The 26832-nt window shown below is 36.5% G+C and overlaps 1 protein-coding gene across 2 annotated transcripts in view; it reads right to left on the reverse strand.

The window, feature by feature from the left end:
• Positions 1-23089, reverse strand: part of apolpp (retinoid- and fatty-acid binding glycoprotein apolipophorin) — a 38018-nt gene extending 14929 nt beyond the window's left edge. For both annotated transcript variants that reach the window (XM_076131087.1, XM_076131086.1), the window contains exons 1-29: positions 22923-23089; positions 16442-16468; positions 16002-16198; positions 15495-15659; positions 14987-15136; positions 14389-14581; positions 13888-14051; positions 13591-13661; positions 13089-13254; positions 12542-12724; positions 11971-12123; positions 11460-11607; positions 10864-10984; positions 10274-10436; positions 9678-9878; positions 9114-9293; positions 7715-8983; positions 7425-7554; positions 6551-6926; positions 6076-6295; positions 5296-5450; positions 4648-4807; positions 3939-4163; positions 3439-3617; positions 2625-2736; positions 2077-2233; positions 1512-1681; positions 927-1072; positions 236-493 (exon numbers count right to left, since the gene is read on the reverse strand). In XM_076131087.1, coding sequence (XP_075987202.1) covers positions 236-493; positions 927-1072; positions 1512-1681; positions 2077-2233; positions 2625-2736; positions 3439-3617; positions 3939-4163; positions 4648-4807; positions 5296-5450; positions 6076-6295; positions 6551-6926; positions 7425-7554; positions 7715-8983; positions 9114-9293; positions 9678-9878; positions 10274-10436; positions 10864-10984; positions 11460-11607; positions 11971-12123; positions 12542-12724; positions 13089-13254; positions 13591-13661; positions 13888-14051; positions 14389-14581; positions 14987-15136; positions 15495-15659; positions 16002-16198; positions 16442-16468; positions 22923-22998 — 5915 coding nt within the window. In that variant the 5' untranslated portion in view covers positions 22999-23089. The remainder of the gene's footprint in view (positions 1-235; positions 494-926; positions 1073-1511; positions 1682-2076; positions 2234-2624; positions 2737-3438; positions 3618-3938; positions 4164-4647; positions 4808-5295; positions 5451-6075; positions 6296-6550; positions 6927-7424; positions 7555-7714; positions 8984-9113; positions 9294-9677; positions 9879-10273; positions 10437-10863; positions 10985-11459; positions 11608-11970; positions 12124-12541; positions 12725-13088; positions 13255-13590; positions 13662-13887; positions 14052-14388; positions 14582-14986; positions 15137-15494; positions 15660-16001; positions 16199-16441; positions 16469-22922) is intronic.
• Between the last annotated feature and the right edge of the window lie 3743 nt (positions 23090-26832).

The raw sequence follows: 26832 nt of genomic DNA on the forward strand, positions 1-26832 counted from the left end.
TGCTCTGACTTTGCAAATATACAAACAACGGACACAAAGTACTACAAGACCCATAACAACTAAATGTGGATCGCATAAATATTTATTCCGTGTGAGAATGAAACCCACTCTCTCTCGACTTAACGTTAGTGGCGAGCAACCATCTTAACCACTGCGCCACGGTATACTATTTAAACCGACGTAAGCCCGAGAGTACTATTTTAAATGTTGTTAAATATAATCAGTATGTTCTCACCTTCCACTAAGAACATTCTTGTTGTCATTTACTGCCTTAAATTCCAGCCTCTTGCCGTTAGAAGTGTCCTTGCTAGCGATCTCCACCTGGTAGTTCTTGTAGCCAAGCTGTTCTGAGTTGGCGACCATCTTGAAGGCTACGTTGTCCTTCTGGATGCTGGCCTCACTGGTCAGGTCGGCGGAGATGTCACGGATGTTCTCTACCTTCATTTCTACCTTGCCCTGGGTTGAGCTGAGAGAGCTACCTTTGATGTAGAGCCTGAAATTTTGGGAATGTGTTAGAATTTGCTGCTTATGTTTGAATCTGTTTTTGATTCGAATGTTTTTGCTCTATTCTATAAGGAGTTCCTATGCATATTCCCTGCCGTATTTTTAGGAAAAAGTCTTGATTTTTTATTGTTACATGCTTATTTGTGTATTTATAATAAGCACTATTATAAATATAGCGTGATTAGGAGATTTTATGCTATCTTTGAGTTTGTATTGTTGTTGTCTTTGTATTGAGCGTTAAATAAATTGCAATAATTCGGAATTTTAACGCAAGCGCAAAATACAAATGACTTAAAATTGTGATTAGTAATTAATTGAAATAAGGAATAGTTTTGGTTCAAGAGCAAACTTCCCTCTGAGGGATATCGACTGCAATTATAATGGGTTTCAATATTTGACTTCTGGATCAGATAGATAGTTACCTGCTGGTCTTAGGGCTGCTAGGGCTGGTGTACTTGACGTCGATGAGGGGGTGAGCCTTGGAGAACACGAACGAGGAGTCGGACTTGTAGACGCGGCCGTCAGCGTCGATCAGTACGTTGGATACGTACGTGTCGGGGGCTGGGTTCTGTGGGAAAGAAGGTGAATTAGTGGTAATGAACTTAAAGAGTAAGTTAAACAAGACGTAAAGTGTTTAGAGAGAAAGCTTCTGTAATGATTTGTTAAGGATGCAAATTAATTTGCTTTTATTAAGATTAAAATTTACGAAAATTATATTGAAGGTAAAAATATGAAATACAATAAAAATCATACTAACTACGAGTATAATAATAATGATATATACAAAAGTATTAGAAGCATACACTTGTACGTATAAATAGTTTTAAATTATAGGTAGTAAATCAGTGTTAATATGGTGGGTAGGTATATAAAATATATCTTGGAAACGTTATAATAGGATAGCTAAAGTTAGTAATAAAATCAATTTAATTTCGTGTAAGGGTACAACATCTTATGTTGTCTTCAAGACCTAAAGTTTTGAGAGTCAAATGAGTGAAGTTCTTTACCTTGGAGTGTACAGTGAACTCAAGCCTCTTCAGGCTCTCGATGTGAGGAGTGCTGGCCTTGATGCTGAGGCTGTTGTCTCTGGGGGCGACGGACGCGTCCATGGCGACGGAGGCCGACTTGCCCTTGCCGTACTTAGCTTTAACTTCGGCATGGCTGTCGATCTTGTCGTCTGAAAGATGATAGGAAATTAGTTTCAATGTAATTTTTTATCCATTGGTCTAGGTATTTTCTTTGGGTAAGAGAAACTAAGCCTCCCATTAAACAGATTATTTTTTAGACTCAAGGCCTCCTTCATTCGGGTAAAATCCTTGCCTAGCATTGGGACAGGCATTGGTTAAAAAAAGGGAAAACAAATATATGGCAGCATTAAAATTGCTGAATATTGTTAAGACATTCAAAGGATCTAAACCGCTTGGCATTCATAATAGCAAATGGCATAATAACTTAGGACATTCTTTATTATATAAGCTCATTATTTTTACCCTCCATGAAAAAAGAGGAAGAGGTTCTCAATATGTCGCGATATCTTTACTTATTCACGTCAGTGCACTTGTTTGAACTCACCAGTCTTGTCGTTCTTGTAGTTGACCTCCAGGGTGACAGGGTCCACGTGGGGCACCAGCAGCTTGACGGTGCTGAAGCCGCTCTTCTCTCCGACCTTGCCGTTGGCATCGATCTTGTAGACGTCAGCGTTCACTTGCACTGATTCCACGATGGTGTACTGTAGAACAAAAAAATATCAAGTAAGTAATGTGAAAAACCACGGCTTTTTTCCATGGGGGTAGATAGAGATCATAAAAACAAATTATACAGAATAATATCATTTCTGTTATATATTGAGTTAATGAAATTAGTTGCCAAGAGGTACATAAGCACTTTTTCTGGCCATCATATTAATTTTAACCGCCAGATTGACGGTTACGAAAAGTGTCTGATAGCGTTTCTGAGAGATAAATAGCGAAAAAATCTGTTAATTTGTCTCGATAAAGAAGTTGATATTTCTACAAAAGTATTAAAACTACTCCTGAACGGAAAAAGAAGCGAAATACAGAAACAATGATTGCTTAATAATCTGTGCTATTGGGTTAGTAAACTAAGTTTAAAGGTATTACCTCTAGTTGGTCCTTGTTCTCAGGTTGCAGGTACAGCACAGTGCTAACGTACTTGATGTCGTGCGCCTTCTCGAAGGGCAGGCTGATAGTCACCGTGTAGTCGTCCAAGTATCTAGGGATAACGAGAATTTATATTAGTAACTAGCTGACCCGCGCAACTTCGCTTGCGTCATAAGAGAGAATGGGTCAAAATTTTCGCCGTTTTTGTAACATTTTTTGTTGCTACTCCGCTCCTATTGGTCGTAGCGTGATAAAATATAGCCTATAGCCTTCCTCGATAAATGGACTATCTAACACTGAAAGAATTTTTCAAATCGGACCAGTAGTTCCTGAGATTAGCGCGTTCAAACAAACAAACAAACAAACAAACTCTTCAGCTTTATAATATTAGTATAGATGAAATAAAGTATTCAATATGATGACACTCTTTGGAAAATTGACTGTTTTTTTTTAAACTTTTTTGTACCCTGATCTACAGAGCAACGTCAATTTTATTCTATGACGTTTAAATAACACGCACGAATTTTTCAATTATAAATTTTTAGAGAGTTATTTTAGTCTGAAGTAGACTTTAAATTCTTCCCAAAACAACTATGACAACATACAAAAAATTAAATAGAAAAAAAACCTAGATTCGTAACTGATTCAAACATTCAGTTATACAACCCAACAAATACACAATAGTTAAACGGGTCAGACACGCGTTTAACTGCACGTTTCGTATTATGTATATAAGCGATAGTTTAAAAGCTTTGAAGAATCATTCATTCAGAATCAATTATTTCATTTCAAGAAATCTGTTCTTGTGACTTACTTCTTGTCACCCTTGTCCAAAGCCTTGACTTCCAAGACGCCGGTGACTTCGAGGTTGGTGTCGTCTCCATAGTTGGCCTTCAGACGGTATTTGTCGTCGCGGTTGGTGGTGGAGTCCAGGTAGATGTAGTGGCCGGAGATGGAGGCTGGCTTAGGCGCCAGGTTGCCGGTCAGCTCGGTCTAGAGGAGAATATGGGAATTAGCGTTTGGGCTACCTTTCAGTACAATATTTATGGATATCGCCATTTAACCATTTTGCCATGTGTTCAAACTGTTCATTCCCTAATTATCCTACCTGATTGATCATTTTCTTCTATGGAATAGTTACGTTTTGAAAGAATATAGATTTGTACAAAAACGTATGGTTTAGGGAATTCATTGAAAGGCCAGATAATAAGTCAGTAAATCGCCACCTTTACATGGTATAGAATGTTAAAAATAATTAAAATAGAGAATTGGTGAAATACAAAAGTGGTGGTAAATAAAAGGTCAATGACTCACCTTGAAATCGAACTTGAACTTGTCACCATCAGGGTTGTTCTTCAGGAAGAAGGTGTTGAGGAGTTTCTTGCCGCCCTTCAGCTTGAGCTCCACCTGGCCTTCGTAGTTGATGATCTCCTTGTCGAAGTTGGTGTTGGAGAGCTTGCCCTTGTAGCTGATGGTGGAGGCTGCTCCTCCGCGCTTGGTGGCGTCGGAGAGGAGCACCTCGGCGTGGCCGTTGTAAGTCTGTATGAATTAAATATCGGTTTAAAAAGTGCTAAAATTCGCTATTTTAATGTATAGATATGGAGATAGGTATTAAAGACACAGCTTTTTGGATCTCCAAACCACATACCTAATAAGCATGCGTGTGTTTGTCTACTAGACAAATCATTTGGTTGTTAATTTTTTTAAGCATTTTACAATTATATTTCGCCAAATTACTACTATTAATGAACATTTCTATTTTAAATCAATCTTCAATAATATTCAGAAGTTACGTCATACTCATTTTCAAAGATCTTTGACAGTCGTTAACAGTAGTCAGAAACTTAAAAGTCTGACAACCAGTATTTGCCGGGGCTATCGTGTTATAACTCAGGTAACTAGGCTGTGAAGGTCCGATAGGCAGCCGCTCCATGTAAAATACTGATATTCAGCTGCATCCAAGTGAGACTGGAAGACGTCTCCAACATAGCTGGGAGGAAGCTAGGCTGATTATTTTACTTACGTCCTTGTTCTGTGAGACATCACGGTCGACCTTCAGCGTGAGGCAGCGGTCGGTGGGCAGCACCAGCTCGAACAGCGCGTGGGTCTTGCCGACGGTGGAGTACACTCCGTCCTGACGCACGTTCAGCTCGAACTTCTTGCCGTTGTACTCGAATTTGTTCCTGAAAATATACTCACGTTAGATACTTTGGAAACACGTTTAAATCATGCTTGTTTTGTATGAAGTAGGCAGTGGCCAAATATCGGAAAAGAAGTTGGTCTTAAGTGAGAGTACTCAACTGACGATTCAATGAAGATTAGGTCGAGAACAAATAAAGGAAAGATTATGTAATAAAGTATTTCGTCAGTACTATTATATGATTTAGGATTATGAATGTTCCGAATTTAAAACAATGTAAAATCTGGAATGACAGAAAAAAGGGTTAGGAAACCGAACAGATTCATAAATATATAATATCCGGACTCTAAAAAAAATTATTTAGAATAAGATCAATAGCACTTTGTCCAATCTGAGAATCGAACCCGAGATCTTGTCTTTAGCTGTCAGATACACTACCGACGGCGCCACAGAGATAGAAACAAAAAGTAAATCTCTAAGTGTCAATCTAGACTTTAAAAAAGTGGTTATATAATTTTTTCTTGTACTTACTTGGTGTCAAGTAGTTTCTCAGTCTTCTTGGCGGTGGCGCTGTAGTGGATCTTGTCGTGGTTGTCCTTCTCGTAGTTGAGGAAGATGTCCACGTCAGCTCCGTAGTTCGGAGCCTTGGCTTGGAACTTGAAGTCTCCCTTGATCTTGCGCTGGGCCTGGAGATAAATATCTTCGTTAAGCAATTGATTTTACTAGGAGAAGGTGTTTGGTTCGTAGATTATTCGTAGGTATTATAACAAACCTTATTATTTAGCTTTCGGTAGCAACATTACAAAACGGAGATTAAACAAAAAATAATAAAATTGGACTATAATTTCTTTCTTACTTTTAAGGCTTTAATGTTCAATCTAAAGTTAACGATTTTCGACACAATATTTTTTTTTTTTTTTTTTTTTTTTTTATTTCTTATTAAAAAAAGACAACTCCCGCACTAAGAATTGCTCTTGTGTCGCGGGGACTTTTACAAACATACAAACAACGGACACAAAGCACAACCAGACCCGAAACAATTATTTGTGGATCGCACAAATAATTAAAGATTATTTACTATTTACTTTATATGAACTGATTATTTACTTTATATGAACTTTATATTATAAATTAAATTTATAATATAAAGTTCATATAAAGTTAAAAACGTCAATCTAAAGTTTCGTTTTTTCTAATTCATGTATCGCGGGATAAACATAGTGTTATTAATAAATCATCCAACAAATCGTCAACTTTAATCAAATTTCAATTCAAAAAGTTAAAAAACTATTGGTTGTTATTGTCACTTACCTTCACGAAGTCCACAATGATCATTCCATTGCCCTTATCATCAGCCACCTTGAATTGACCGTTAGCAGAGATGGTGTTCTTGATGACTAGTTTCAGCTGTCCGTTGGCGTTGGGTCCACGGTTGAACTTCAGCAGGTAGTCCAGGACCTCACCCTGGGACTCTGTGACCTTGGCGTGAGAGGAGTACAGGCTGGGGGTCTCGATGACACCGACGTCGAACCTGGGAAAAGACGTATGAATGATTTAAATTGGCTGTAATAGGTGCGTTGAATGGAATGTAAAAGAAATAAATATATTAAGATTTGCTACATCTAAACCCGGTTTCTGATGAGGTACTATTTAGCGGTAAAAACATACAAATAAATAGCTCTTTTAGTTGAAGCATTAGAATCAGAAAAGTCTAGATATTTTGTAGTATATTATATTTTGGCAGTCTTTTTACTGTACATATTTATGTGTTCATAAATTTACTCACTTGATATCCTGGGCCTTGCTGCCCATGGTCACCTTCAGGTGTCCAATAGCACCAACATTCATGTCATTAGGCTTAGTCTTATGGAGAACGACTCCAGACAGCTCATATTTGCCGATATTCTTGAACTCAATGTAATTTTCCAAATTAGACTTGTCAGCAGAAACAATGTCCCTCTTCGAGAAGACTTCTACTCCGTTCTTGTCGTAGAGAGTCTTGATCTTCAGGCTGTAGTCTCCTTGTTTCTTGATGTGAGTCCTGGCGTCCAGGTCGAATTCGGCCTTCTTGTCCATGTACTGGCCTGAGGCTTCGATGTCCAGTTTCTTGGGGTCGATGTCAGCGTCGAAGCGGGCGATCAGGGGGATGGCGTAGATTTCGACTGTAGAAGAAAAAATGAATGAGGATTTCAGTAATTTTGAGATTCTTCTTCTTATCGTATGGTTAGTGGTCAACCTAGTGTCAAAGTTGTTCAAGCCGCCCGAAGGCCTTTTACATGGCTTAACGACTGTTATCTTAGTAGACAACAGCCGGGACCGACTTTTTACGTGCCCTCCGAAGCACGGAGACGCCCAGTTCAAATACCACTATGCGGTCACCCATCTATAGAGTGACCGCGCCAAGGGTTGCTTAACCCACAGATCGTTTACCGACCAGTGAGCGCAACTGGCTATGGGCGCCTCTGTGAGTTTTTTCAACAGAATTTTGAGATATTTCAACATTACACATTTTACATTTGGCAAAATATACCAAGTAAGTATCTTTAAAAACCTACTCATGACTCTGAAAATTATAGCCAGGCAATTTGTCATTCGCTATTATTTTGAAGCGTAACTTTTTCCTGAACAAACAAAATAATGGTCTTTAAAGGGATACTCACACTTGTTCTTGGTGATGAGGTTGAAGTCTTCCTCAGAGTTCTTGTGGTATTTGTACATCTGGCCGAAGCAGACGCGGTTCTGCTGGTTGCGGAGGTCGCCACCGTAGACCAGGTCGATCTCGTTACGTGTCTGAGAAAGCAATATGAATTAAGACTACTGCCTTATACAAAAATATGAGCTTTTCGACATTGCTTGTACTAAGCAATAATTTTGAAATAAATAATGATGATAATTGCCTTAGATATAAAGACAATATCAGGCTATTTATAAAGTGTGAAGAAATACTTACAACTTGGTCATGTTCGAAGTGTCCCTTCAGCCTGAAGTTGATGTACGGGTTCAGTTTGTTCATGAACTCAGCAGTCACATCATTATTCTTCAAAGATCCCTTGAAGTTGGCCAGGTCCTTGACAACAACATCGAAGTCGAAGTCCTTAGCGCCAGAGATACCGGCGTGACCGTCGATGCAGATGGGCTCCTTCATGCTGGGCAGGTTCAACTTCACACCCTCAATGGTGTACTTCCTTGTAGAGTCATGGACTTCTTCAATAACTTGGCCAGAGATTGGAATGTTGTGCTTCTCTTTCTCACCAGGCATCTTGTATTCAGCGATAGGCTTGTACACTGTACGTCCGCCACCACCTTGCACGTTGAAACCAACTTTGCCGTAGACCTCATTAGCATCGTATTGTCCTTTAACGAGCAGAGTCAGTTCAGATGGGCTGCGGGTCATAGCGACCTGGCCGTTGATGACCTTAAGAGCAGAGTCCAGAGCGAGTTTAGCTCCAATCTCGCGTTGGCTGTAGACGTATTCACCAGACAGTTGAGCGCGACCGTGCTTGGCACCTTCGGCGTCAAACAAGATCTCGAATCCTCGTCTGCCGGCTTCATCAGCGCGCATCACACCCTTGATGTGGTATCCTCTCAGGTTTTGCTTCTCAACCAACACGCGAACCTTGGCAGATCCAGACAGTGGGTAGCTAGCAATGAATTTAGAGATTGAAGCTTGAGCCTCAGGTCCAGAGAAAGTGAAAGGTACGTTCATCTCTCCGCAGACAGTCAGACCCAAGAAATCGGCAGCCTGGTCGAAGCATCCGGAAGTTTCCTTCATGGTGAGGTCAGTCTTCACTGGGGTGTGCTTCTCGGGTTGTCCCTTGACAGCGTAGAAGTAGACCAGATCGTTGGAAGCGGTGATGATCTCCTGCTTGTCAATGGGCAGACCGACTTGCAAGTCGAATCCACGGCCGTTCTCCAGAACCTTGGCGATGACATGACCACCAGTAGAACTGTGCAAGTTGACGATGACCTTCAGACCAGCGGAGATAGCATCAGCATCTACGAGCAGAGCTCCGGTGATTTCGATGTCAGTGCTGGGCACCAGCTTGATGTCAACCTTGGCGTCTTGAGGACTCTTCAGGCATTGACGGATGTCGATGTTGGTGGCGGCTTCGAAGCGACCAGTGGCGGAACCGATGAGGTCGAGTTTCAGAGGGAGACCGGTGGAAGTGGGGTAGGCGAGCTCAGCGTCCAAGAAGAGAAGGTGGGCACGTACTTCTTGCTGCAAAATAAACAGAACAACTTAATACAAGTCCTATTAAACAACATATTTCGTTATTAACCGACTTCAAAAAGGAGATTCTCAATTCAACTGTCTTTTTTTATTGAAAAGTTTTGCTAGTGTTTGTTACCTGGAAGTGCTTGACTTCATTGATGCCCTTGTTGACGTACTGCATGAACTGGTCGACGACCTTGTCCAAGTCGAAGCCCTTGCCGTCTCCGAGAGATAGGAACACAGCATCAGTACCGAACAGCTTGATGTACAGGTCCAAGTCCAATTCGCTGTTGTAGGGAGTTGCTTCGGCTTTCAGCTGCAGGAAAAATACATTTTTAATGAATGGTAAGCTTTTCAGTCTATCTTTTCATTATATTTGGTTAAGTAAATGCAAATGAAATTTAAATAATTATTATGTTGATCGTACCCAAATGGTTTATATTGAAAGATCTTTAAAATTGTTGTGTTAAAAGAAGCCTTGTATAACCTTGGTTGGTTGAGAAATAATTCACTAAAAATATAAAAGCGTAAGTTTGTTAGTAACTAAAAAATGACTGAACGAATTTTAATGAAATTTGATACACAAATAGTTTATAACCAAGATAAACAATAAACACATAGGATACTTTTAGTCACGGGAAATATTTTCACGCGAACGAAGTCACGGGCGAAAACTAGTTTGATTATAAAGACTACTCACGTTCTTGTCAAAGCTGTCAACGTCAGTCTTCACGGAGCGGCGGCCTCTGGACACGGCGCTCTCAGCCTTCTGCTTGTACTCGTCCAGGGGCTTCACGATGAAGTTCTTGTAGATGTTCTGAAGGTCCTCGGTGCGGAAGAAACCTTTAGGTCCCAGCAAGTGCTCGGCGACGCGGTCCAAGTTGCCTTGACGACCACCGACCTGGGAGACAAAGGAGATCGATTAGTTAAATAGTTATTAGGTACTTCATATGGGAAACGAAGATTGAGACACGCGTAGGTAGATAGTTCAGCAAAATTAGGGAGTCTTATTAGTGTTAACAATGTAAAAATGTAAAAAGTTGTTTGTTTGTCACGTCAGACCGGCTGAATCAATTTCAATATGAATTAGCTAAGTGAAAGATTATATTATAGACCATACAACACATAGGCTACTCAATTTAATGGACAGAGCCACCTACATAAACTATTGTTTAACAAATCCGAGAACTGGATAATCAAGAGAATGGTAAAAAGTTTAAAAGCATTTGTCATGATTTATTTAAAACAAAAAAATACCTTCGCTGGAAGATTCAAATGTATCATAGAAGTGCTTACCTCGAGAACGTTCAAGCTGTGTCCAAAGATCTCAGTGGTCAGGTTCAGGGAGACAGACCTGGGCAGGAACGAGTCCTGGGAGTAGATGACGTTCTTCTCCACGTTTCCACCGAGACCGAGGGCATCAATGTTGAAGGATTCTTCAACGGAGAACGAGTATTTCCTGAGGAAAGAAGATTTTTTATCAATAAAATTCACTTAAAGAGAGCTTTATCATCACATTCATATTTGATAACAACTTTTACAACGTATTAGTTTATATTTCAAATACAGGAAAATTATTATCTATTTCTGGACATTGCTGGAAAAAGCAAAAATAGTTTTACAATGGTCAATGGTCATAGCAATTTGAACTTAGCGCCTCTGTGCGTCAAAAGTCGGTCCAGATTGTTGTTAATTAATAGAACAGTCATTAAAGCCATGTCAAAGGCCGTCCGTGCTCGAACAACTGTGACACTAGGTTAACCACTAACCATACGATGAAGAAAAACAAAAAAATATTAAAATTGTTTCTTTTTCCTAGTTTGGTTATTTAAAGTGTCGAAAGGGCCTATTCCTCCCATAAGATAAGACAGAGTTTGTGTATTTACCTGACATCGTTGTTGAACTTGTTGGGAGTGCGGATGAGTCCGTAGTGCTGGCGAGCCAGCTGCTTGTCAGGGTTGGAAGACGAGCGGATGTTGCGCAGAGACGTCGAGATGAAGTTGCCAACTGTAATACAGAAATACATTAGTTTTTATTCATTAGCTGAGAGCTTAAGTTTAAGTTTTCTGTAGTTTTGCATGACATGTGAAAGAAATTTTATGAATGTGTTTCTATTATTGTAACAAAATTAAGTGATAATTGATAAAAATGTTAATAGGCATAAGAAGATCAGAACATTTAATTTATTATTTATTAGGAGACAAATATTTAATAACAGTATTGTTTTGCTCATTTTAAAACTTATAGCTGGGAAGATACAATAGCTTCTACAGTCGGACCAAATGCAGTATTTTATTGCACCAGTTCCACTAATTATTGCATTAAAATTACTTAATAACTAATAGAACTCTTGACCGGTGGTCCTGTATGACAAGATATTATTTGGTTTTAAATGAAGCAAAGGGAGTTTGTGGTTGTGGTCTCTACCTACCCCTATGGGAAAAAGACGTGATATTATGTATGTAGTAGCTTTGTTAGTTACCTTGGTGAACAGGCTCATTGTCCAACAAGTTCTTGATCTCAGAGGCGGAGTGTGAGCAAGGGCAGGCGATGACGGCGAGGTACGCCTTGATGCGGATCTCGGAGTCCAGCTGACGGTTCTTCATGAGGTCGATAGCGGTCTTCTTCAGCTGGTGAAGGTAATAAGAGAATTAGTTGATAGTGTATGACTGTTATTGTTCACTATTAGGTAAAGTGTTATCCAAATAACTTTGCTTCGAAACTTATATGTGGGTAGTTACAATAACTTTTAATATTTCATATAATAAATGATTAATTGTAAAACTTAAATAACGTAAAATGCATTTATTTTTTGTCTTAATTAATTTCAAAGCTGAGAATATGAATTAACTGAATTAAATATTTTTTGTAAGTATGTATAAGTTAAAGTTTTATTTTATAATCTCAAATATTAAAAAAAAACATTCTACTGGGCATCGTAGACTCTTGTAGTCGTTGTTCGTTTTGGTATAGTATGTTTAAGTGTATCTTACCTTGGAAGCACAAGGATCAGCCTGGAAGGCTTCAAGAGCTGCAGCCTTAACCCTGGCCTTGACGTTGTTGTCCTGCGCGCAGTGGGACAGCTTGTCCACCAGGTTGTCTTCCAAGTGGTGCATGTTACGGATACCCTTCAGCACGGCTACAACCTGCACACAGGATAAGAAATACGTTAGAATTTATACATTGGTTTAAACGTATAAAACAGATTTTCAGAAAGAAAAATTCTTGATATGACCGATTTTTAAGAGATTTTTTTCATAAAAAAATTTATTATTTGCTTTGTGAAGCTTCAAAATAATATATATTTTTTAAAGGCTACAATCGAAATAGTAGGCTTGTATGTACTAAGAACTAGTCTTACAAAAAACACATTGGATACAAATTAGATGTATGTAGACCTCTATGTAGAACTCTCTGTACCTCTAGAACAAAACCCGAAATGGGTACTTGTGTTTTTATTACATATTTGTTTCATAGAATGAAGTTCATTACATTCATGCACAATAGTGCCCACCTTAACTTTATCTTAATCGGTTATATATAAAGCTGTGTGTTCACACTTACATTGTCCTCATCCAGCTTGGTCTTCGGGCGGCAGTTCTGCAGCTTGCCGGCGAACTTCTGGCTCAGGGCGGCGATGCCGTCGTTCCTGACCTTGTGGCACTGGTGCTCGCGGCAGAAGATACCGGCGAGGGCTCCTACTCCGAGGTATACTTCTTTAGGCAGGTTAGCTGTGTCCAAGATCGACTGCAAAGAAAAATGATGATATAGACAAAGTTTGATAGAACCTAATATTTGCATATTCTCGCAATAGAGAATCAAAGTAGACATAACATTGTTTCTAACTTCTAATTTTCGGTAAAAGCCTAATTTTGTGGCACAATAAAAATAAATATTTTTTAATATATCAGAGAGAATGAGAAACAGAAGATTTTTTATATGGTAAGGATACACTTTTTTGTTTATAAAATTATGCACAATTTTGGCATTATCCTTTTCATGATAAAATTCAAAATCTTACGTAAATAAATACTTAATAGTATTTTTGAAACGTTATACTAAAGAAAAATTGTATTTTATCTGAATTAAAATGTATTGTCAAGGTACTTACAGCGGCAGCCTTAACAGCCTCATTGTTGACGTGTCTGGCGTTACCCAGGGACAGGAAGACCAGCTTCTGCTCCAGGGGACCCAGCTCCTTGCTCTTCAGCAGCTGGATGGAAGCTTCGATGCTGTAGCCGGTGCCGGCGCGGATCAAACCGTCCAGGAACACACGTCTAGAGGAAAAAATGCAATTGATTAAATATTGAGTCACGAGCAAGATTTTTATTTTAAGGTGATAATTTTCAAATACAAACGAATCCTGGACTTCGAAATTATGATTGTTTATTCTTATTAGAAAGATCGTAAAAGCGGCCGATTTAAAAGTAATTTGTTCCGTTTAAAAGATAAAACCCCGATAAGGACATAGATATCTTTACCCCAGGATTTTTTTACGCGTACGAAATCACGGAAAGAAGCTAGTGCAGTGCAAAAACATTACCTAAAAGGGTTTACATACTAGTAGTAATGACTGTAGTGATAAATAATATATTGTTTTAGGATATACTTACTTCTCAACATTGTTGCCCTTGACGTGGCTGTATACATTCATGAGATCGGCCTTGTTGCATGTACGCAAGATCTGAAAATTTCATGTTTCGTTAGCATAGTTTAATAAAATAGTACATTCACTTGATTTCTGCGTTATTTTAAACATTTCTCTAAAAATTTTCTGATGAAATTTTTATTCTTTTGTTTAGCATTTTTACTCTTTCCATGCCACTTTTTTTTAATAGTAGACTTTATAATTTCTATATTTTTCTGTAATCACTAATACAAATGAAAATCTGGTGGTATTTAATACTAACCCTGACAAGTTGAGCGAAGTTGCCAGCAGACTTGGAGCCTGCTTCATTGGCGAGGGTCTTGGCGGTCTCCTTGACGGCGTTCAGGGCGGAGTGCATGTTGTTCTGGTTCATGGCTACACCATGGGGGTTCTCGAAGATGATGGTGCGGGATTCTGTGCAGTGGGCTGAGGAGAAGAAGCCTCAAGTCAGTATTTTGTAAAAGAAAATAATCTTATGATTGTGTATCTTTTGTATAGATATTAATGTTATTAACTTTTGTTCATAAACCCCATCACACATTTCATTAATGTAGTAATAATACAGTTGCAGTAATAATTGAAAATTACCGAAGATATTACTTCATTATAATATTACAATTTAAAGTCTATTGCATAGTTTACTTTGGGCACAATTTTTAGCGTGCAACTTATGTTTCTTATTTGCCCAGATTAGCAGTAAAAGAAGCTTAATTTTTCGAGAAAATGTATGTTATGAGTAGAAGAAAACGTCGTAGACACTTACATGGAGCATTAGCAGCCCTAGCCTTGCCGGTCAGCGTCAACTTGGTGTGGACCTTCGCCCTGGCGCCGTTCTCTCCCACAGAGAAGGGTCTGTAGAGGTACTCCTCAGTGGCGGCCACCTTCTCCGGCACGCCGTTGTTCACCTTGGTCTCCACGTTCATGCTGGAGCGGAGCACTTGGGTGTCCTTGATTTCCTGATGATTGGAATAAGTTGGTTAGAGAATAGTAACTTTAGTGGTCTACTTTGTGAACAATACTAAAATTGTGTGAGATTGTTTTAAGTTAATTTTTAGTTTTCTCATAAGGGTGGGCTTATAAGAGGCTTTCGTGGAGACATGGCTAAAACATTTTTTAATATTTTTTAATAACTCCCGCATTATGAACTACTATTGTGTCGCGGGGACTTTAACAAACATACAAATAACGGACACAAAGTAAAATCAACCCCAAAACAAATATTTTTGGACCGCACAAATAACTGTTCTGTAAGGGAATCAAAACACGACCATGTAATGATAGGGGCGTGGTCATTTAAAAAGCTTACAAAGATTTTCTACTATGAGTGTTGTGTAGATAGGAGATACTATAAGTATACTTACAGCGTTAGGGTTGAAGATGCCAGAGATGAGCTCATGCTTGCCCTGCTCGCGGTGTCCGCAACGGGACAGGTCGCGGCTGCGGTGCACCAGCACTGCGCCGCCTTCCTGCGACGAGGACACGTCTGTGGGGCAGGTGCCGAAGATATCCACCTGGAATACAATGTAAGGTTAATATTTCAGCCTTGAACGATTTCAATCTTTATAATGGCATTGAATAGAGTGTCTCCTAGTTCTTCGAGATCTCTTATACGATACACAGCGTTTTTTTTAAATATAAATTCTGCTTCCTTTCTCGAGGCTTACTTAGGATATAAGGATGTCCTTGTTTTTACTAAAGATAACTTAAAAGTAATATTCGTTCAATTAATATTACGATTAACGTGACTATAAAATGTTACGAATGTCTATATCATAAATACTTCAAGCTACATGAATTAGACCGGCGCACTATAAAATACAACTTTTGTTGCAATTAAGCGTTCGAAGTTCAGAAATCTAGTAATGGTACCTGGGTGGAAGACTTCTGTTCGGTCTGCAGTAGCGAGATGATGGCTCTCTTAATGTTGAGTGAGCGGCGAGTGTCGTCGGCCTCCGAGCAGATCTCAGCACCGATGCGGCCATCCTGCAGCGTGAAGCGCACTGGCTTCTCGATGCCGGGCGGGCTCTGGTGTTTCTGTTAGAGGAAAAATTTGGTTTAAGAACTGGTGATATTTCTATAGAACCGCTAGAATGTTGGTGGAAAAATTTTGCTATTGTATAACTGTTTTGGCTCTTCACTTAACAAATGTACACGTTTTAAGTGTTCAAGATAAGATGTAGTGATGTATAAAGATTACAGTATCAATAAAATTCATGTTCGACTGATCTTCGTTCATTGAATCAATTCTGTAACCTTATATCATTTACGTCGTAGTATTATTATTATTCAGTCAACGAGATTTTTTTCTAGGAGAAGAAGACTTAAGGATCAAAACATTTAAAGATAAATAAAACCTAAAATCGATGGGTAACCAACCTTGCCATCAGGCCCAGAGATGACCAGGTTCTGCACAGCGAGTTCATGCACGCAGTTGCCGACAGCAGCCACGGAGACCTGACCCAGGAGCTTGACGCTGGTCTCCTGGTTGGAGGCTCCGGTCACATAGATGGTCACGGTACCTTCGACGCCATAGTTGTATTTGTGACCGTTGAGGAAGGCCTGGGTCGTTGGAGCTGGAAGGAAATTATTTTGTGAATAGAAATATAATATTGAATATTTGGAATGTTGTCAAAAAATAAAAAACTTAGATATTGAGAAATTTAATGCAATATTACTGAAAAGCGAAGTTGTTTTTTATGGTGAACTAATTAAAAAGGATTTTCAGCAATCAAAATAGAGTGAAAATAGTAAATAAAACTTTGAAGAAAATACATTTTGCAATGGAGAAGAGAAAGAGAATTAAAAATAACACTTACATCCTGTGCAGGCTATGGAACATTTATCTGAAACAAACAAGGTGATTTGCGTCAATTAATTAGTTATTACACTCGGCAATCACGACCGTATTAAAAATAAATATAAACATCACGGGCATTGATAATGATTGGTTACTATTTATTTTGCTTTATCTTTGTGTTGCTAAGTTCATTGGAAACAATAAAGTAAGGACAAGATGTACTTTTGTAGGTCTGATATGTGTTTAAAAGGTAAATATGCGATTAATAACTCTTTCTAAATGTAATATAGAAGCTTATAAATAAACTTTGCTTAGTTAACAATTTTAAACTCTCGCGACTTGTACACTAGTATTATAATGCAACGGGTCTTAAACGCTATTGAAAATTAAAGGCTACGATACCTTATTTGTTTACCCGACTTGCTTAGTAAGTTAGTTGCTAAATTGAATTTATTTAAAATGGAACAAAAGACTTCAGTTAGGCCTTTGATTTCATACAGCAAAATTGCATAGAATATGGTGTACTTCAAGGTACTGCACTAGATCCAATCCTATCTATGAAAGTAAAAGGCATACTGAACTCGAGTATAACATTGATAAGTGTGTGAAAATACATAAAACGTACATTAAACTTGTCAATTCAAACAATAAAGGGCTTGACATAAAGCCCAATGATACAATTACTATCAATCTTAATAAAGTCAGTCGTGAAGAGAAAGCAATCGATCATTTACAAGCAAATTGACCCGGGGCTATCGTTGAGTAAATAAACTAATACATAATTAGACATGTATCAGTTCAAGGTACTATTCCACTATTTACATGTATACAACAAAGTAGATCCCGGATCAGAGGTCACAAGTTATCAACAATGAATCAGCTAACCACATGTGTATCAAGGCTAATTTGCGAGTGTAACACATGGAAAATATGATAATTAATATTAATTGTGACGCTACAGGTTTGATTCCTCTTACTTTAAGAAAACCTTTAAAATCTGGGATAGGTATTTTTGCCCTTGCGTTTCACGTTATCAACGTTATGTATTTGGGTATATTCGTTTTCTGTTACATTATTTCTTGAACTTGTCTATATAAAGTCATATTTTCGTTATATTTTGTTGGGAGTGAGTTTGACCAGCAATATTTGACGGGCACGAGAGTAGCTGAAAAAATCTGGACCAAAATTGAACTTTGCTCAGTGCTACAGTATCTAGAAGTACAAACCCATAACATCACGCAGGCAATTCGATTTACGTATGTGAACAAAAAATGCATTATCCTAAATACCTTGACATTTTGTTATCGTTCATCGTTTAAAAATCTAGGTATCTGTGCGTAACTGTTGCCCCCATGTACTTGTATTACGTGATTTACATAAATATTATTATGCAACCTGAATCTCGCATTTTTCTATAACAAGTCATGGTCATTAGAATTAAATTATATTATCACCCGTAATTACATTTTTAAATGTTATTTATATATTCTAGGTGCCATTGTTTCATATACTGTTGTAAAAGAAGTGAATTAGATCAAATTTAGTAACAAAATTTCGCTTAATTTTCGTATTGGAAAATAAATATTGTGTCACAAAGAATGTTATACTGTTTTCTATTCATTACTTTTACCATGGCAAAATAATTTAGACGTATGTATGAGACTTTGAAATAACAGTTGAAACAAAAATGCAGATAATAATATGGACTCATTTTTTTATCACTTCTCTTCTTCTTCTTTATTCTGGCAAGAGGATTTTTGTTACGATTGTTAATTTTGTTTACAAAAACGCAAAAAAACACGTTACGAAGTTTTAACATGATGTTAGAAGAATGTAATATCCTTATAAAACTGTGCGTAAGTATAATTTATTAGAAAGTTTTAGTACATTTTGATGGAGGACCAAGGATCAGTTGGTCTCATCATGACCCCTGCGCAGTCGCAACGATTATCCAATTCCACGCAGAGGGGACTGTCTTGCTGGGAGTTTGGCGACCCGGCCTGACCTCTAATGTTTCATATTCGACCCATATTCAGAACGTTCTGGATTGAAATGAGATAAACATTGTATTATAATATGCTTACCTACTGATAAATGTGTGAAAGACTACTTAAAAATGAACAATGGCTATTAAATTCTGTACGTTTTCATTATTTTAATCTATCATCTATATAAATACAAAATATACGTCTTCGAAACGTATGAACGAACGTAACTTTTGAGCAACTGTAACAAATTGGATAATTCTTTTTTTAATTATCGGATTAAGGTTTGTATGGGATTGCCTGGATCTAAATTTCCTCTAATGGGATCAATGGGAGGAAATAGCAAAGGAACTTGCTGTTGCACTACATAGATCTTTTTTATGTCTCTTTATTTTATGCGTTTGTGATCTGTTTCTCATGTGATTCATTCTAAACTCGTAAACTAGTCCATAATATTAATTCCGCATCTGTCTTTTCGGTAGCACTTCCGTAGGAAACGGAACTGGGCTCTTAGCCGCAGTTAGTCTAAGAGCGTGGCTAAACAGTTGCATCCGTGCACAGCGGGGAAGTGCATATAATTGATACTGTTGTACTGACAACTGTCAGACTACGATGACTCACTGTCATTGATCGATTTGCTAATTAATTGAAATAAAAGTTATACATTGATAAGCATCTACTATATTAATTTTAGGAGGAGTTGCCCTGCATCGCTTGGGAAGAAACTCTGGTCCAGAAAAGTGGCAGACATTAATAAAAAAAAATCTTTTGACATCAGAATAAAATTTTTGAGGCGACTAGGACAGTATTGAAAACTATAAAACGTGTTCAAAATGTTTTAATATCATTTTAATATCTAAGCAATAAGTGATAAAACAAAATTCAGCACTCTCTTTTGCCTAATTTATTCGATGTCAATTTGGGCAAAAGATTGCAATCTTAACCCATAAAGATAAAGAAATTGCAGGCTTTATTGATTCATAGGTGTCAAGTTAATTTGTGTCTAATAAACAACCGGTATCATGTGGAAAATAGAGTTTCACAAAAGACATAGTAAAGACATTTTGAAAATAAATGGAGAAATTCTCTTCCAGCTTTGATATTAGATACTGTCGTTGAGTTTAAGCTATATTATTTGGTTTTTCGAATTCGTCTTCATCTTCATATTTATCTTTGTGATCAATTTTTTTTCTGACTGATTCTTAAAAAATCTAAATCCCACCACGCGATACAAATTGTTCATCTTTCTTTCATCACCAAAGTGGAGAGTAGTGATGTAGCATTACCCAGTACCAATTAAATTTTACGAGCCAGTTTGCTTAATCGTAGAATATTTTACGGTACTGTGTACGTTAAAACGTAGCCATTTTTATATCGTACTTGAGGCTTTCATAAAATCTTTATGTTTTTCGTTTACCGGATATACGCAGCGATTGATGGTTGCAGTATCGATAGTATTTTTATTATTAAATAGTCTCTCTGATATCCTCTTGGAGTTTTTATAGTCCGTTCCTTTTATTACATTATTGTTTGAAACGAAATAAGCTGGGATTAGAGTGCTTTTAATATAAAACTAGGAAGACATTTTTGCTGTTGACCAAACTTTGTTCTTTAAAAGTGGACTTATTTCTGACCATAGGTATAAGGTAGATGTAATGGGTATAGATCGTAGAGAAAGTACAAATATGGTTCTTTAAAGTCACAATTTTTTTCCACAGCGTTCCGTACCCAAAACGGGACCCTATTACTGAGACTTCTTTTTCTGTCTGTCAGTCTTTAGCTCTATTCTCTGCCACTATAGACTACCGGCTACCGAAAAGAATTGTATGACAAACGGATCAGCGCCTATATCGGGCGCCGTAGAAATAATTTTGCAGTACATTTTATGTTTCAATTTCTCGATACTCGATGGTTTCAATTGTACAGAATCGCGCTACTGTTCGTCATGTTACTTATCTACTTAAAACTATTTTTTAAGATGCCAAATGCCTTGCTATTGCTATACGCCTCCTTAATTTTCCCTAAAGCATATTATTATCCGACTGCTACAGTGAAATTAGCGATAAACGTCCACGCGACCTTAGGTTATTAATTGATAAATTTAAAGTTATTATTAAAATAATTATCTTGAAAAATCCTTGACAATGGCCGTTGTTCACCGATGATGAAATAACAACATGATAACATTTACACTTTACATCAAATTATCTCAATTTATCTTGTTCTGTTCATTGTTGGGATGTAAGAAGGTATTCTGTTTGGCTTTCAAAGAAGTCTTTTATATACTTCCTCGTTTAATAAGGTGTTATCTACTTTGATAATTAGGATTACTGAATAGATCTTTTTATTTTCGTAATGTAAGTATTTTTTCTAGACTAGATTGGTTAGCGATCAACTTAATGTCAAAAAGTTGTTCAAGTCGGTGAAAAGCCTTTGACGTGGCTTAACTACTGGCATCTTAATAGACAGCAACCGGGGCCGACTTTTTAAGTATTCTTTCGAAGCGCGGAGATAACCAGTTGAAATATCATTATGCGGTCACCCATCTATTGAATGACCGTCAAGGGTTGCTTATCCCACAGATCGTTTACCGATTGGTGAACGCAACTAGCTCCATTAAGCTCTTCTTTGTTACGACACGCGTCCCAGCGGCTATTGGGGCAAGGTGACCACTTTAACCACTGCGCCAAACGTGCAGTTAATAAATTCAGTATCCTGTACATGATCTTCAAAACTCAAGGTATTCAAATAATAGTTTAATTAAGATACCAGGTCCATTACCCGTTTCTGACATTGGACCGCAGATAGCACAATCTAGGGTCAAGAGTCTATCTATCTTATGTTTGTTGCAAATAATAATTGTCACGTTATCAACGGTCGTTAACGGTACTTTGTCATCTACCTAATACGGAAAGTTTTTAATTTTTATTCTTGCTAGTCTTTACCCGTGACTTTGGCTACTTTAAGAATGAATATTGGCCTTCTGACTGGTTCATTTCAAAGTTATTATAAATATTCGGGGAATATAGTTAGTTATTAGGTTGTTCGAAAAGTAATTTCGTTTTCTTGTGGAAGGGAAACATAGTTTCTAGCTTCGAGGATAATCTTAGGCCTTTCAAGTAGTCATAGACTGTGAAATTTATTAAATTCAATTAGTTTAGACTTTCTGAATTACCTTATAGTTTTTAAAGGTAATGCACAGTCTTTCAGGCATTATCAACTAACGGACCAACAGGGTAGTATAAAATAATGTAGTTTTCATATTACTGGATCATTAAATAGCATCATTTTAGATTGTATGATGGTATGATTGATTGTAGAGGCGTGTCCTTGTCTACGCCTTTTCCTATTAGAATCGAATCTAGACCATTATCAATCCACGGAGAAACTGCGGGCACTTTCCCAGTAAAGTCAAGCTTTAAGCTTTAACCCATCTTTCTGGAAGTTTTCCTTGCAATGGGTCCAATTTAATATATAATAGGATACGGGAATTAACGCGAACACGCATTTTACCTTAAAATGCCTAACGTTTCAGCGCAGGTTGAATTCGCCGTGGTCGCAGGCTGACCAATTTACCTAGTATTTATAACCTTTCCAACTATGAATTATTATTGTTTTCTAAGCAAATTATTATTGCGATAATATAGAAAGAAGATAATGTGGTAAAATTGTTATCAACATATTTTATTACATTCAAATTCAAGAGAGGTCAATTTTTATCTTAACTGACTTTAAAATAAATATATTATTATGATTTTCTCTTTAATCACGTTTTTATTTAGACTAGCGGCCGCCTGCTACTTCGTTCGCGTAGACTTTAGCTTTCAGCTCCACTCCTATTAGTCATAATCTGATGCCATATTGCCCAGATTTCCTCCTAGATTTTTCAAGACGTACCAGGGTATTTTTGAATAACTTTTTATTGAAAGTATAGAAAATGTAAACCTTTTTACGGCTGGTAAGCGATCGGTGGGTTAAGTAACCTTATATGCGTACAATCTTAAGATGGGTAGCTTAATGGTATTTTTTATGAGTGCCTCCGTGCTGTGGAGGGTGCGTTAAATGACTGTTATAGAGTATGACTCATTCAGCCAATTGGACGCCTTGAACAAGTTAGAAAAAGCTCAATAGGTTTTTAATTTAGTCTAAAATTATTCGCCCTAGTTATTTATTTATGGCTACTTTCGTAATTATTAATATTTAACTACTTATTATTATTATCCAGCCAAAGTTTATGGTTACGGTTGATACTAAATTTTATTATTTTTTTGTTTGACTTTCTTTGCTAGAGATGTATAGTTTTCAGTTTAATATTTTGTTAACTATATGGCGTAGTAAAATAGATACAGTTAAAATTAACATATTTATGTTTTTTTTTTAAATACGTATTAATCATGCAATTTTAGATTTAAGATGCACACAAATATATTTTATATACTAATCAGTTATTACACAACAATTTTAAAACAACACAAATTATTTAAAAAAATCTAAAAAATAAAGGTCTGAACTCACCATTGCCGAACGCAGGTTTCCAAAAAACGGATACTAATAAAATAACACTTAAAACGCTAATACTACTCGTCCCCATATTGCAAGGGGTGAATATACCACATAAAATATCAGTCTTTAGAAACAACAATACTTTAATCCGTCGGCTGCCTGCTTCCGAAGGCAAATGCGCCGGAGTCAATGTCTACTCTCTCTTTTATAGACGATGGAGTGAGAGAGAGAGAACACTTAAATTGTATTAACGTTTATTTGTTGATGATAGGCCATAGGTCATTTTTGTGTGATAGATTTTGCGTTAGATCACTGTTTAGTTGTACTTTAGTTAATAATAATAATAAGTTTTTATTTCAGACCACAAAGATTCATATAGTGTTAGTAAAAATAACCTAAATCTAACGTTAATATATAACTTATTACAAAAAATATCACTATTCAGACTTTATTTAATGTAGTTAAGTTTTTATTTAAGTTAATGCTTTGCCCAGCAGTGGGACACATAAAGGGCTAACAAACAAAAAAGTGCTTAGTTTAGAATATTTTGGGATAAAAATTTAAGCTTGAATTATATTTTTATGAACGCGAAAGTTTGTACAGATAAATCGGTTTTTATAGTTTATCAGAAGTTAATTCAAAACCTGAATAAATGCGTAAGATTTTTTTGTATCTGCCAAACGTTGCGTGGCCAAGTACGCGGATAGAAGCTAGTATTTTTTTTATATGGTTAGATCTATAGATTTATATTAGGTCGGGGAAAAAGTCTTTTCGCGTTATAGTATATATGAACTTGGAATAAAATCTCTTGGCTTCAAGAATCACAAATGAGTACATGGTTCATTAGGTTTCTTTCAGCGAGCTCTTGAGGTACTCAAATGTCGAGCTTTTTTGTGTAGAGAAAAGATTATATATTATTTTAGTTTATTAGGACTTTCGAGTCCATCTTCGTCGATAGAACATTGGCGAGTTTTCTATTCTAGGAAGTGATTTTCATGATATTTATTTATATTTTTCTTTGAAATTACTTGTTTATCTATTCATGTTTAAGTTGAGTATACCTGACAGCAGGAAATGTACATAGATCATAATTATCTTTTCCTTAAATGGAATAATGTCAAATGATTCTTGTAAAGCAGATATTACTACAGATTGAAAGATAAATGCAAAAGTTATGAGTATCTTTTTACTACTTTAATTTCATCTGCAATTTCAAGCCACAATTAGTGAAATTAATAAAGAGCTTTTTGGCAGAAAGAAAATAAATTTCAGAAAAATCAGTTCATCTTAGAATTCTTTAATCATAAAAGAGAAAAATGTAAATTATCTGAAGTTGACAGAATTTTCATACAAAATGTCAACCCCTATTTTACGCCTTGGGGGTATAATTGATCGAAATCCTGCCTTAGCGGATGCATACGTCATAACATCTACTTTCATGCCAAATATCATCCCGATTCGTCTAGTAGTAGTTTGGGCTGTGTGTTGATAGATCGCTAACCCCCGATTTCTGAGGTAAATTTAACGGTAGTTGAGGTATTTAAACAGTTATTTTTATATGGATTTAAACGCTATTGAATAGACAAACTACCGCTAAATGTACTTCAGTAACCGGGGGTATGTCAGTTACCTTTGAGTTATATAATATACATATTTTGATAGAAAAATGTGAAGCAATTAAACAAAGTATATATAAATATATTCATCTATATATCATAATTAATAATACACATGTAATAATGTTACTAAGCTGTTCTAAGCTACAGTTTATCACAAGTAATTATACGAGCATACCTATCACTATGTCTTATACACGTGGGCTATGATTACACACACTTAGGGCAGAGTTTATATGTTAAGAGATAAGTAGGGGACCTGGCAGAGTTAGTTCTGTTAAGGTCTGAAAACTATGTGTAATACTTCTGTTATAAAAGTTTATAACTAAGATTAACACAGGGGATATTTTTTACCACTTAAAACGGGAACGGAGACTACTAATAAATATTTTATATTAATATTTTAAAGAGATTTTTGAAACTCAAGTTTTCAACTGTCATCTTGCAAAATATCATCATTATTGGCTCAATGGTTTGTCTGCAAAGTGCAATAGACAGGCATACTTTTGCATGCTAATACCATGCTATAGAAATATATTAAATCCTTTTTCGTGAGATGTATACATACATAAAAGTTAAATCTAACTCGTAGAAAGATTAGTAGGTACGTTTAAAGTGCATTAACTTTTTAAATATTTTACAACCTATTTTTTATTTCCTTAGGTACTATTAAAACTATTTACAAGAAAATCGTTATTTGAAAACAAAAACTATGTTCTTGAAAAAACGACCCTAATCTATTGTCGGCAAATTCTTTCTATAATCCCCAAACAAAACATTCACAGCTTTAAACAATAGGGTAGTTAATAACTACTAGTTATCCCCTATTGTGTTCTAATGGGGTGTTTTTAACAGATTAGTGTGTTTCTAGAAGTCAATATGGATTATCTTTAATAGGTTTATGATGTTCAGGTAAACAGAGGGTATTATATTACCTTCTCATTACTAGGTACGGGTTTTCTTCTAGAATGTGAGCATGTGACTTAAGTCACATTGACTCAAGTACGGGTTGTGAACTTTGCATTCCTTCTTCAACTGTATTCAGAATAAAGAACCTAGGGTTATGTGACCGGTCTGTTTGATTTTGTTGCTTTGTATTTTGAAAATCTGTACTGTTCTTATTAAGAGGTGGAGATTTCGTGAACTTTTAAGCATTTTGAAAGTAATCTCCGGAACGACTGTATGTATTCGGACGTTACAGCTCTACGAAGGGAGACAATCTCAAAATATTTAAATAATATTATGTGCTTTCAACTCTGAAAGGTGTGTGAAAAACACATTTATTTCGCTATTAGAAAAAAAATGCTTTCATGTAATATTAGGCACGTCCTAACTCGGGACTATTATGATAATTATTCTAACATTAATAAGGAAAAAACAATATGATCTTGCCCCACTCAGGAATCGAACCTAATACCTAACGGTCGGCAGTTGTATACTTAGCCGCCCAGATTACAAAGGTAGGCACAGAGGCTATATAATATGCTACCAGATATATCTTTTAAAATTTATTGTAAGCTATAGCCTAGAACTATAAATTTTTCTCCCTTAGGTCATTATCACTACCCAATTTCTTGCTGTCCAAAGGACGCGTTATCATTAAGTGTTGAATTAAACTCGATATATCATTACATTCATTACTGTACGTATTTGTATGTACAAACAAACACTGGACTTTGTTATAGAATTGTTTAAGTTGTGAAATAGTCTTGGAACAAATTTATGTGAGAATATTCTATCTTTATGTGTGCTTAGATACAAAAGTATTTTATTTATTACTTAGTTAACTGTTTGATGGTTTAAAAGAAACCGGGTCTGTAATGATCTAAACGAATTTAAGTAAAATTACTTTCTTTACCTATGCATAATAGCCGCTGGTTTAAGTCAAGCATTCCACTACAATGCAAATGGTCGAAGGGTTGACTTTTAGAAGTTATGCATGCAAGAAATAATTAGGTACATAAAATATAACCTTATAAGCAGAAAATGCAAAGATGAGAATTGTTTAAAGCATTTTTTAAAATATGCAAAGCCCTTAAACCTTCAATATGCTAGCGAACTTGGGGCCTTACCGCTCCCTTATTCCAGGGAGGAATTATTGCCTAGTAATGGAACAGAAAATGGATTATTTTTAAGACCTACAAACGTCTATCTGATTCCAAACCAAGCAGAGATCATTTAGATTGTATAATAAGAAAATTATCTACCTACCCTCGTATGTGAATGAAAATTATTCGAACCTAAAAATACAATGTAGGTACCTATTCAGACAGAATCGTATGAAAATCTTGATTTGAAAGAAATGG

This window comes from Anticarsia gemmatalis, chromosome 25 (assembly GCF_050436995.1).
Source record: "Anticarsia gemmatalis isolate Benzon Research Colony breed Stoneville strain chromosome 25, ilAntGemm2 primary, whole genome shotgun sequence".
NCBI classification, from domain to species: domain Eukaryota; kingdom Metazoa; phylum Arthropoda; class Insecta; order Lepidoptera; family Erebidae; genus Anticarsia; species Anticarsia gemmatalis.